General features: G+C 40.8%; 1 protein-coding gene across 2 annotated transcripts in view; it reads right to left on the reverse strand.

Annotated features, from left to right (window-relative positions):
- Positions 1 to 13,412, reverse strand: part of SLC23A1 (solute carrier family 23 member 1) — a 434,941-nt gene that overhangs the window by 368,323 nt on the left and 53,206 nt on the right. The window contains exons 1-2 of one of the 2 annotated variants that reach the window (XM_040442724.1): positions 1,135 to 1,139; positions 13 to 123 (exon numbers count right to left, since the gene is read on the reverse strand). In XM_040442724.1, coding sequence (XP_040298658.1) covers positions 13 to 90 — 78 coding nt within the window. In that variant the 5' untranslated portion in view covers positions 91 to 123; positions 1,135 to 1,139. Of the gene's footprint in view, positions 1 to 12; positions 124 to 1,134; positions 1,140 to 13,412 lie in introns of those variants that run through there. The other variant, XM_040442715.1, reaches the window with a different exon arrangement.

The raw sequence follows: 13,412 nt of genomic DNA on the forward strand, positions 1-13,412 counted from the left end.
ATAATACTGTACCTGCAATCCGAGGAAAATGCAAAGATACCAAGGAGGAACATCTTCAATTTTGTATAGCATATCAAATTCTGATTTCATTTCTGTAGTTTCAAATGATGGATTGTCATCCTTCTGTGAAGTAAATGGTTTATAGAAAATACAGTCAGCAAAACATTGAATGTCCAATTCAACTGGTTTACAGTACATATATTTTTTTCTTACTAAAATGAAGATTAGCACATTAGAAGTTACAAATGAAGTACATTGTTAGGTTTGTGCATATAGCCTGAAATTAAGAAGCTATAGAAACAGATCTAAACTGACTTGGGTTGCTTGTGAATTTGAGGGTTCACTTGGTCTAAAGGACTGCAATTTGGAAAAATTCGCAATTTTTCAAATTAGAATTTCTCTGCTTTTAAGACAGATAGTAATATTTCATAAAATAGTTATTAACATTAACCATATGTCTACTTTATGTTGGCATCATTTTATTCTTTTAGGACTTTAGGCTGCTGCCACTACTACTACTGGCTGGATCGCTGATGCTGCTACTACTGGCTGGATCGCTGATGCTGCTACTACTGCTACCCACATTTTCTGAGAGGACGATGCATAGTCTATCATTTCGCTCTCCATTTTCCATATTATGAAAAGTTATGGGTTTGGTACACACAGATTATTAAATTGTCCTAGCAAAATTCCAAGTGATTTTTTGTAATTCAAAGACAGAGAAGCAATTAAAGGGAGTCTGTCACCAGATTTTGACCTAATAGACCGCTTACATAGCAGTCTATGATTCTAATGGTACCTTTGATGTTTGCTTGTGAAGTTCCCCCAAGGCAAAAACAGACTTTTATTCATATGTAAATTAGGGCTCGCAAGTGCCCAGGGCGGCGCTCACCTCGTTGGAGCCCAGGCTGTTCTGCCTCTTTTCGTCATATCCCCACCCCAGCCTCTTCCTCTGCCCGCCCTGCTCTTCCTTTGCATCCTCCTTCTCTGCAGCGAGATCCCGCGCCTGCGCTATCCATTGCTTGGCTGGGGCATGCGCACTAATTCAAAGACAGAGAAGCAATTAAAGGGAGTCTGTCACCAGATTTTGACCTAATAGACCGCTTACATAGCAGTCTATGATTCTAATGGTACCTTTGATGTTTGCTTGTGAAGTTCCCCCAAGGCAAAAACAGACTTTTATTCATATGTAAATTAGGGCTCGCAAGTGCCCAGGGCGGCGCTCACCTCGTTGGAGCCCAGGCTGTTCTGCCTCTTTTCGTCATATCCCCGCCCCATCCTCTTCCTCTGCCCGCCCTGCTCTTCCTTTGCATCCTCCTTCTCTGCAGCGAGATCTCGCGCCTGCGCTATCCATTGCTTGGCTGGGGCATGCGCACTGCGATGCCCATTGTGGGTGTCTCTGGTCCGCCTCCTCGCCGCTGTTTCTCGCCGTTGGCCAGCGCATGCGTAGTAGCTACTGCGAAGCCGTGCCCACAATGGGCATCGCAGTGCGCATGCCCTGGCCAAGCAATGGATAGTGCAGGCGCGGGATCTCGCTGCAGAGAAGGAGGACGCAAAGGAAGAGCGGGGTGGGCAGAGGAAGAGGCTGGGGCGGGGATATGATGAAAAGAGGCAGAACAGTCTGGGCTCCAACGAGGTGAACGCCGCCCTGGGCACTTGTGAGCCCTTATTTACATATGAATAAAAGTCAGTTTTTGCCTTGGGGGAACTTCACAAGCAAACATCAAAGGTACCATTAGAATCATAGACTGCTATGCTAGAGCGCTATGTAAGCAGTCTATAAGGTCACAATCTGGTGACAGACTCCCTTTAAAGCAGTAAAAAATTTTGAACACAAGCTAAAAGTTTAACTGATATTCATATAACATAAATCTATCTATCTACCTATTAGGGGGTGGGGGTAAAACTAAGATATTGCCAAGGGCCCCAACCCTAAAGGGGCCACTGACCAGGACAATGCGACACACTTTTAGTTTAACTAATGAGTACTTCCATTGTGGAAGTATTCATTAGCACAGGAGACCCAGGGAAAGTGGTGTCCATTTTGGGGCAGTTTCTATTGTAGGGGTACCTCTGGGGGTCTTCAAATGCGACATGGTGCCTGAAATCTGCCCTCCAAAAGACATATAGTTCTCCTTCTCTTCCGAGCTTTGCTGTGTGCCCATACAGCAGTTTATAACCACATATGGGGTGTTGACATATTAAGGGGAAAATGAGTAACACATTTTTGTTTTGTTTTAAAACTCTTTTTATTGTTTTGTCAACCAATAAAACAAACATATTGACTGTTTGATACAGTAGATACATAAATATATCCGTTCAGATCAAATAAGATACAAATACAAGATGAAATAACGTATATCAAGGATATCTCTATGATATTGTCAATATTTCTGTAAGCAAACATTTCGGACAGAATCAATCTTTGGGTAACGTGTTCAATCACGTGGTGTTGATCACCACATGTAGATAAACTTGTAAATAACCACATAAAAAACAGATATTAGACACAGGGGGGTAGGTGGGAGGGAGGGAAAGATAAGGGAAAAAACATAAAAAGGAAGGGGGGGTGGAAGGGGTGAAGCAGATAAGTGGTGCATAAGATATTTGCTCTTTAAAAGTATAACATCAACATGTTAAGGACAGTCGGATGCTGTGGTTTTATTATCTATAAGTCTCCTCCATATGTACACGCTCAACATCATGCAAGGGCCATTATTCAAGTATACTAAGTATATTTTTTATTTTAGCGTACTTAATCCAGAGTAAATCATCTATAAGATCTCCAGGGGTTCCAGATGGACTCAAATTTAAGCGGGGATCCAGAGTCCCAATGCACTATCTGTTCAAGCCTACATATCTGGTCACATTTAACAATCCATTTCTGGATTGAAGGTGTTTCCTGTTGTTTCCAATACGTCGCAATGAGGAGTCTAGCTGAGGCCAGCAAAGCCGCACACAAGATTCTTATATTCTTTGGACCTTTTATATCGTTATACAAACCAAACAGGCAAAGTTTCGGGGTCACAGGGATGTGTGTCCCACTCATTTTTGATAAAACAGCACCCACTGCTTGCCAAAAGGGTGTTACTTTTTCACAAGACCACCAAATGTGTGCATGAGTACCCAGGTCTTTGTTACATCTCCAGCACAAAGGGCTGGTAGTAGCAGGGAACATACGATGGAGCCTTTGAGGTGTAAAATACCATCTAGTTAGGACTTTATAACTATTTTCTTGTACCTTGACACACCTGGACACCTTAGTCGGGGAGAGCAAAGCATGACTCCTCTCCATTGGGGAAAACTCGATATGTAAATCGGCTTCCCATTGTTGTAGAAAAGTTGGATTGCTTATCTTGGATAAAGACATTAAAGTCTCATACAATTTGGAGATTTTCCTTTTTGGGTCTTTAATTTGTATAACTAGTCTTTCAAATGAGGATTGGACTACCAATGTGGGTAAACGTATCAGATATTTCCTTATATGTCGGATGCAATAGTTGATATGGAATGGAGAGCAGTCCTTCATCAATGGGTGTTTATAAAGATCTGATGCTGAGGGAATATCATTATCTGGGCAAATGGCTAATAACGGAGACATACATTGTTTAACGCTTTCCGGAAGAGTCTGCAGAAAGTCAGTGGATGCTTGAAAAAAGACATCTCTAATTTGCATTAATATCGGGTAATTAGGTGTCAAGGTAGATCTCCAATTAGACTTTGCCCACATATTCAGTGTGTATTTAGTAATTGAACTCTGGGTTCTAATATTTTTGGAGGCTTGTGAATTATCCATAAATAGGAATGCTCGTAATGGGATGATTGACATGTCTTGTTCCACAACCAGGTCTAATCGATCTGAATGTGGTCTTAGCCACTCCAAACATCTGAGGCATAATACCGCCTTGTGATAGTGATATATGTCTGGAATACCCAATCCACCCTTGATAGGATGCTGGGTAATTTGTTTAAAAGGTATACGCGCCCTTCTTCCACCCCAAAGGAATCTCAGCATAATATCCTGTATTTAAAAAAATAATAATTTGGGGATGGGTATCGGGAGAGTCTGGATGTAGTACAGGATGGTAGGCAAAAGAATAGTTTTGATTAGAGTCCTGCGACCGAACCAGGAGACATACGGGATGTCCCATGTGCTAATAATATCTTCTAGGCGCTTCGGGAGGGGTACAAAGTTTTCTTGGTATAAGCGGGAGAAATCCGGGGTGAGTTTTATCCCTAAAAAGGTAATGTGATTTGTCGTCCATTCAAAAGGTGTAGTTTTTTTAAGGATTTCTAAATCACTGGGCTTCACAGACATGTATAACACAACAGATTTGGTCAGATTTACTGAAAAATCTGACAAATCAGAAAAAGTTTTAAGCGTCACCATAATGGCTGGAAAAGCTATTATAGGGTTGGATATCAATAGCAGTACGTCATCAGCGAAAGCTGCTGTCTGATGGACTGATGATCCGACTGATAGCCCCGCTATCTCCTCATGTTGTCGGAAAGACTGCAAGAGGGTTTCAATAACTAATACAAACAATAATGGAGAGAGAGGGCAACCCTGTCTCGTACCATTGGATATTCTGAACATAGGAGATAGCATACCATTAACCAGGATCCTAGCAGTAGGTGAGTTATACATTGCAATGACAGTGGCGATAAAGGAATCCGGGATGCCATATTTTGCTAAGGCTTTACTCATAAATAACCAGTCCACCCTATCGAACGCCTTTTCCGCGTCCATACTGAGAATCGCTAAGGGGATGTTTTTTGTTTTCGCCCATTGCATAAGGTGGATAATCCTAATAATGTTATTCTTCCCTTCTCTAGTGGGTATGAAGCCTACTTGTTCGGGGGATATAAGTTCCGGCAAATACTTTTTAAGTCTGTTAGCTAGTAACTTAGCATATAATTTTAAATCATTACTGAGTAATGAGATTGGCCTATAGCTGGCACATAACGAGTGGTCTTTCCCAGGTTTGGGTATACTAGTCACCTGTGCTGATAACATATCTCTTGTAAAATCTGCCCCATCTCTTACAGCGTTGCAAACTTTCAATAGATATGGTAGCAGAGTATCATTAAAATTCATATAGTAGGCCACTGGTAAACCATCTGGTCCGGGGCTTTTATGGAGGGGAGATTCTTTTAGTGCTTTTTGTAGTTCATCTAAAGTGAAAATAGAGTTCAAGCCAGCAACTTGTTCTGTATTGAGGGATGGCAAATTAATGGTTTTTAACCAGTCATCTATCCGATGACTTCTTTCTGTAAGTTGTGCACGGGATTGTTTCTCTCTTAGATTATAAAGTTGACTATAAAACATGCAAAACTGTTCCGCAATCAGGTCTGTTTTACTAACCATCTGTGCATTCGTGGACTTGATATGGGATATAAAAGACTTCACTTTCCTTTTTTTCACCTGGGACAATAATAATTTTGACGCTTTATTTCCATGGGCGTAATATTTGCATTGCGTGGCTAGAAATAATTTAGCTGTATTGGCATTAAGTATATTTTTCAGTTCTGAGCGTAAGGTGTCCAGGTGTGCCAAGACGTCCTCTTTAAATTGTGATTTATGTTGTTTCTCTAATTTGGCAATCCCTGCTGTGAGTTCTTCAATTTTAACTTGCTTTTGTTTTTTAACATAAGAACCTAGGGCAATTAGCTGTCCCCGTATCACTGACTTGTGGGCATCCCATAGAAGTATTGGGGATATATTGTCTCTATCGTTCAATTGAAAGTATTCTTCCAACTTTTCCGCTATTTTGGGAATATTAGCGCTATTCAATAGCGTTTCATTTAATCTCCACCTAAACTCTCCTTTAGGGAGGTTCGTCATTTTGTAAGTGAGGAAAACAGGTGCGTGATCCGATAAAAGAATACTTCCAATTGTTGATGCCACACAATTCTGTAGTGATCTTATATCTAGAAATATATAATCCAAACGCTGGTAAGATTTATGAGCAGCTGAATAATATGTGTAATCTTTTTCAGCAGCGTGAATCATCCTCCAGGAATCTGTCAACCCTAGTGAGGAAATTGCTGATTTAATCTTGTTTAGAGATGACCTAGTAAGCGCAGACAGACCAGAGGAGGAGTCTAAATTAGGAGTCAATGCAACATTGAAGTTGCCTCCTAGAAAAACAGTACCATCTGCATATTTGCCAAATTTTGCAATAATCTCCACCAACCAATCCGCCTGGGCCGTGTTAGGAGCGTAAATATTCCCAAATGTAAATAACTGGGATCCAATCAGACCCTTTATAAAAATACATCTGCCATCATACAATGTATCTTGACAAACAAAAGGTATGCTTTTATGTATTGCTATGCTGACCCCCCAGACGCAGATGACATAGATGGATCATGAAACCATTGATTAAACAGCATATGTGATAATCTCGGCACATGCTGTTTACGAAAATGTGTCTCTTGCAGTAGTGCTATGTGTACTTTCAACTTGTGCAGATAGTGACATATTTGAGTTCTTTTACTAGGAGCGTTCAAGCCTCTTACATTATATGAGCACACCTGTAAATCAGTCATAATGGATAAGACTTACCATTCCAGCTAATTGAAATACCTGTCCTAACGAAGTAAGCTGCTTCTTTTGTGGAGGTGGAGGGGAAAGATCAGAAAAAAAAGGGATGGGAAGGATAGAAAACTATAGGGGAAACAAAATAGACAACAATTGAATACCATCTCAGGACGCATATCCACGAAACCACAGTGAACAGACTCCAGAGATTTAACATGTATAGACCAAAGGAGGAGGGTCTACCATATACGACCATCAACCCCTCTGAGCCTACATTTTGGGCTATAGGATCTTTTTGAAAACGTCAAAAACGTTAAAAACGTTAAAGAGGCAATCTTTTACATAAGATAGAAAAAGATATGGAAGGAAAGGGATAGTGGAGGAAGTATTTCCATATGAAACAGGAAAATGATTGTAGAGAGAGAGACCTTTATCAGGGAGGGATTTCTGTTCGATAGTACTATGCCATTCATCTTAGAGTAACTAGCACCCTATAATATAATTTACCAGATATAGTTGGAATTACAGCATTCCCTAACATATCCACTAGATGGCGCATTACAGCCACAAATCCCTTATATGTCATAAATTTATGCTGTACTTTTAATATGTAGTACTTAGGGTTGTATACTGAGACTGATTAATATAAGTTTCCCTGGAATGTATAAAATTAAAGATACGGAAAACAAGGTAAAGAAAATAAAGAGTAAAAAATCATACATTTTTTACCTCCAGGTTGCTATATCTCTTACTTTTTTGAAGAAAAATTTGAGCTAAGGAAGGAGGATAGAAAACAGGAAATGGAAATGCAATCAGAGCAGAGGACATAAGTATAAGTAATGAGCGTTATGCATATAGAAAGTGAGAATAAAACCCGCACATTACTCAGTAATAGGTTATGTAAAGTCCATGACTTTTGTGTTGTCCTTCAGGTAGGAAGTTTCCTGGACCTCTGGGGACGTTGTTTCTTTGGTATGACGGTTTGCCAGGATTCTTGCACCGGCAGTTCAGGTAAGTTCGCCATATTTTGCGCCGGGCACCAGTCAGGGATGTCCAATCCTTGTATGTCCATAGCTTCACAGACTCTTAAAAGGTCAGCATGGCTTCTTATTACTTGCTTGCGCAGCGGCGTATTTATTAGTAAGCCAAACGGGTGAAGCCACCGGTGGGACAATTTTTTCTGAATAAGTATGTCCAGAAAGGGTTTCAGGTGTCTCCTTTTTCTAAGGGTCATCGGCGACAGATCATGATATATCGACACTGTGGATCCCTCAATCTCGATGTTTCTGTTGTTGCGTGCTGCAGACAAAATGTCCTCCTTTACGGCGAACTTGTTGAGCCGACATATAACATCCCTCGGAGGGTCTTGTGGTCTCGGTGCTGGACGCAGGGCTAGCAGAGGCTTTAAACCTGCTTGGAGTATCTTTAGGTTTATCTTTGCCTGTTTTGCCCATTTTCAGCAAAAAATAACAGCTTTGAAAGGCTCAGAAGGCACGGTCAGCAGCAGAGCTCTTCACATGAGCTGCGTCCGGCTCGGCTGCTTGACTCCGCCCCCCCTGAGTAACACATTTTTGGGTGCTTTTTTTCCTGTTTCCCCTTGTGAAAATAAAAAAATATGGAGCTATAGAAACATTTTATTGGAAAAAATGTAATCTTTCATTTTCACAGCCATGTATTTCTAAATTCTATGAAAAACCTATCTGATCAAATCACTCACTACACCTTCAAAAAATTACATTAGGGGAGTAGATTACAAATTGGGGTCGTCACATTTTGGGGGTTTCCACTGTAGGGGTTTCTCACTTTCTCTTCAAATACGATATGACACTCAAAAACCATTTCAGCAAAATCTGCCCCCCAAAAAACATATGGCACTCCTTCCCTTCTGAGCCCTGGAGTGTGTTCATACAATAGCATATGACCACATATGGGGTATTTCCATAAACTGCAGAATCAGGATAATAAAAAATATTGAGGTTTGTTTGGCTGTTAAACCTTGCTGTGTTACATGAAAAATCAATTAAAATGTAAAATCTGCAAAAAAAAGTGAAATTTTCAGATTTTCCTTTAATTCTTGTGGAACACCTAAAGGATTAATAAAGTTTGTAAAATCAGTTTTGAGTAATATGAGTAATATGGGGTCACTTTTTGGCGATTTCCACTGTAAGCACACCACGTGCCATGGCAAACCTAGGGACCCCGCCACTGCAGCAAGGGGTCCTGATGGGGTAAAACAGGGACCAGGGATACCGTGCAGACCCTTTAGATGGCATTGTACAGCATTGAACACATCATTTAAAGGGTTAATCTGTCTGCTTCGGAGTTTTCACCAATGCCTGTGGATACATCAGCAACACAGTAACAGCCGGACTCTTGTCACTGATCATGCGAGCGCAGCTCCTGCACCCACCAAATCAACATGCAGAACATATATGGCACTGGCCTTTTAGACACTGCCCACAGTGCCATACATGTATGCTGCAGACTGCTTACAGGTTAAAGACAGTGGCGTACCTCCAATGGAGACAGACCACAAAGCAGCTATGGGCCCTGTGAGGGCGGGGTCCCCACCGTATAGAAAAGGAATGTCCCCTAATTACACGTAGCTAGCTAGCTGTGAAGAGGAGAAGAAACCATTTAAAGAAGGACCCATGATGATGAGGGCAGGAAGATAGAGCTCAGCAGCACAGAGGAAGAGTGAAGGATCTTTGATGATGTCATTATTATGTGAACAGAGCAAGCAGATGGAGCTCAGCAGTGGAGAGAAAAAGTGGTGAACTACCTGTGGGACGTCAGCATGTGAGGAAGAGGAGCTTCTGTGCCATGCATGATGGAGAGGTTAGGGGTCTTAGGATAGCCTAAAATATCCTAGAAATACTGGGAGTGGTAGTTCTGCCCTAATGTATCCCTGTCCATGTAGTGTTCACCGATGCCCTACAATAACAGCCCTGCATTAATGCCGTATAATAACAGTAATGCTGGGGGTTGTAGTTCTCTCCTCTTGTACCCTCTCTCAGTCATTTCAATTTGTGTCCCTTAATAACAGTCTGGACATGCTGGGAGCTGCAGTGATTGTGGCAGAGCATCTCCAGACAGTTCAAATTAGTTTTTTAGGTTTTTTTTTGCAGAAAATGGCAATACAAGTGTACAACATGTGTTTACAATTCTACAATCCAGTGGGTAACATTTTTAATCTCTTAGTGACAACACATGAAATACTAGTCCCCAATTTTTTTAAAACAAATAATAGCAATGCAAGTGTGCAACGTGTTTTTTACAATTTTACAATCCAGGCAGTGGTGTAGCTAGAAATGATTGGGCCCCACAGCAAAGTTTTTAATGGGAACCCCCCCCCCCCCAGTAATTTTTTCACAAGTCCTTCCTTTCATGCCGCCCCAATTCCTGTGGCTAGTAAAGATCGCTCTCTCAGACCAGGCCTGGCAGCTGTTCCATTCGTATATATGTCACTGTATATCATTTCATTGTGTAATACTGTTGAGGGAGCCCTGACAAAATCTTTTAGTCCTCCTCCTCCTCCTGGATAGACCCCTTCTGGGTCAGGGTTCCAAAGCAGCCGCTTCCCCTATAGCCACTCCCCTGAATCCAGGAGGTAAATCTGAGTTAAAACACCTAAAATACTAGTTATAAATCTGTGTCGGGGCATCTCCAGACAGATCAAGGTTTTGGGGGTTTTTTGCGAAAAAAGCAATACAAGTGTGCCTCATGTGTTTTACAATATTGAGGGTAGCGTTTGAAATCTTTGAGTTAAAACACATGAAATACTAGTCCAAAATCAGTTTCAGGGCATCTCCAGACAGTTCAAGTGTTTGTGTGTGTTGCAGGGGCATAATCTTATAGAGGGTTGACAACTTGTGTTTTACACAGGAGAGAGAGCTTTTTTATGAATCTGCATATTTGAACTCACATAAGACATTAGGCCCAAATCTGGCGCCAATACTGCATTATTTCCAAAGTCAATTTTCAGTAGCAGTGTCTTCAGTGTGTTTGTAGAAAGGAAAGGACAATTTATTGTGCTTCTTTGTCTTTAAGTTACAGAAAACAGACTTGCAAACCGTTCCATACTTTCTGTAAATGCGTACATTAGGCCAAAAAAGTAAGGAATGCAAAAAAATTACAAATGAAAGACCCAGGACTAGATCTTCTTCTACCATAGCCAGAATGTGTGTAGTAACAGCACCAGCTATCCGGTCAGAGGTAGTAGTAGTAGGCCGCAGTTCTCCCTGGCTTCGGAAAGGTGCAACATTATCTTTGAGGAGAAAGAGGATGACATTGGGGATCTTTTCTCAGTTACAGCAAGTTGACACTGAGGTGACTTCTGAGTCTGACACCGTGCCTTGGAGCCAGGGATCAAAGCATTTCTCGTGCCCCTTCTCCTTGCAGCCCCAGAGAAGCCTTTCAGTGCCATCCTCTCTCTTTTCTGCCCTTTCCTCGTGGGGCACTTTCATTTTTCCTAAGAAGTGACAACAAAACTCCACCACGCCCTACTGCAGATAGTCAAGAGAGTCTCCCTGTTGAAGACTTGTGAAATATTGTATCAGAGGAAGAGGGTAGTGGCTAGGGTGGCCAGAGGTCCGGTTTTAAGCTGGACAGTCTAGTTTTCAGACTCCCTATCCTCCGTCTAGCGCAGGGCCTGGATGGACGCAGGGATGTCGATTTGAACAGCTCACGCTCAGACAACAGCACTGAGCTGTCTGAACGTGAGCTTTAGGGATAAAGTCACCCTCCCTCCCACACCTGCAGCTGACCTGCGGTTGATTTTACCTTAATTTTTTAAATCCCTGTTGCTTAACAGAGCAAGGGGGCGGGGTTTTAAAGTCCGTCTTTTGAGGATCGCCAGAGTGGTCACCCTAGTTGTGGCAGTGGCAGCAATAAAGACACTGTGGGTGCATTAGGCCCAAAACATGCCAGAGATAAGCCAAACTTGGCTGCCTTTAGCTCTGCGCAAGTGTCTCCCAACTGGTAGTTTTTCTCAATGCTGCTAGAATACAACAGCATTGCCCTGTGCAAGCTCTGAAAGAATAAATATAGCTATATCGACTGGCTCTATAAAAATATCACATGACCTAACCCCTCAGGTGAAAACCGTCAACAAAATAAAATAAAAACTGTGCTAAAAAAAAACATTTTTTGTCACCTTACATCACTAAAAGTGCAACACCAAGCGATCAAAAAGACGTATGCCCCCCAAAGTAATACCAATCTAACCGTCACCTCATCCCGCAAAAGATAAGGCCCTAACTAAGAAAATGTCCCCAAAAATAAAAAAAAACTATTGCTCTCAGACTATGGAGATACTAAAACATGTTGTTTTTTTGTTTCAAAAATGTGTGTTTTATTGTGTTAAATGTATATAAAAAAAAGTAGACATTTTTTGCCTTGTCCGTAACAACCTGCTCTATAAAAATACCACATGGCCTAACCCCTGAGGTGAACACCGTAAAAAAGATAAAATAAAAATGGTGTTTTTTTTCTCTCACCTTACATCACAAAAAGTGTAATAGCATGCAATAAAAAAAGTCATATGCACCCCAAAATAATGCCAATCAAACCTCCATCTTATCCCGCAAAAATGATACCATACCTAAGATAATCGCCCAATTTCAAAAATGATATTATTAAATAAATAAAGTATACATATAAGGTATTGCCACATCCGTAACGACCTGCTCTATAAAAATATCCCATGACCTAACCCCTCAGGTGAACTCCATAAAAAAAAAATTACAATTTGTTTTGTAAATTTACATCACAAAAATTGTAATACCAAGCCATCAAAAAGTTATACGCACCCTAAAATAGTAACAATCAAACCGTAATCTCATACCAAAAAAATGAGCCCCTACATAAGACAGTCGCCCAAAAAATAAAAATAAATATAGCTTTCAGAATATGGAGACACAAAAAAAATATTTTTTTTCAAAAATGCTTTAGGCCTCTTGCACACGACTGTAGGGCTTTTTCAGTATTTTGCGGTCCGCAAAAAAGGTATGCACAAAAAATACGGATGACATCCGTGTGCATTCCGTTTTTTGCGGAACGGAACAGCTGGCCCCTGATAGAACAGTACTATCCTTGTCCGTTATGCGGACAATAATAGGACATGTTCTATCTTTGAACAGAACGGAAAAACGGAAATACAGAAATAGAAGGCATACGGAGTACCTTCCGTTTTTTTTTTGATGATCCATTGAAATGAATGGTTCATATTTGGTATTGTAGCATCCGTAACAACCTGCTCTATAAAAATACCACTTTGTAAATAACAAAAAATAAAAACAGTGCCAAAACATCTATTTTTTCTTACCCTGCCTCACATAAAGTGTAATATAGAGCAAGCAAAAATCATATGTACCCTAAAATAGTACCAACAAAACTGTGGTTTCCAAAATGGGGGTCATTTTTTTGAAGTTTCTACTCTAGGGCTGCATCAGGGGGTCTTAAAATGTGACATGGGAACTTAAAATTATCCCAGTGAAATCTGCCCTCCAAAAACCATATGGCGTTCTTTTCCTTCTGCGCCCTGCCGTGTGCCCGTACAGCAGTTTACAACCACATATGGGGTGTTTATGAAAACTACAGAATCAGAGCAATAAATATAGAGTTTTGTTTGGCTGTTAACCCTTGCTTTGCTACTGGAAAAAAATGGATTAAAATGGAAAATCTGCCCAAAAAGTTAAATTCTGAAATTTCATCTACATTTTCCTTTAATTCTTGTGGAACACCTAAAGGGTTAAGACAGTTTTGTAAAATCAGTTTTCAATACATTGAGGGGTGTAGTTTTTAAAATGGGTGGTTTCTATTATGTAAGCCTCACAAAGTGACTTCAGACCTGAACTGATCCTTAAAA

The sequence above is a fragment of the Bufo bufo genome, chromosome 1, assembly GCF_905171765.1.
Source record: "Bufo bufo chromosome 1, aBufBuf1.1, whole genome shotgun sequence".
NCBI lineage: Eukaryota > Metazoa > Chordata > Amphibia > Anura > Bufonidae > Bufo > Bufo bufo.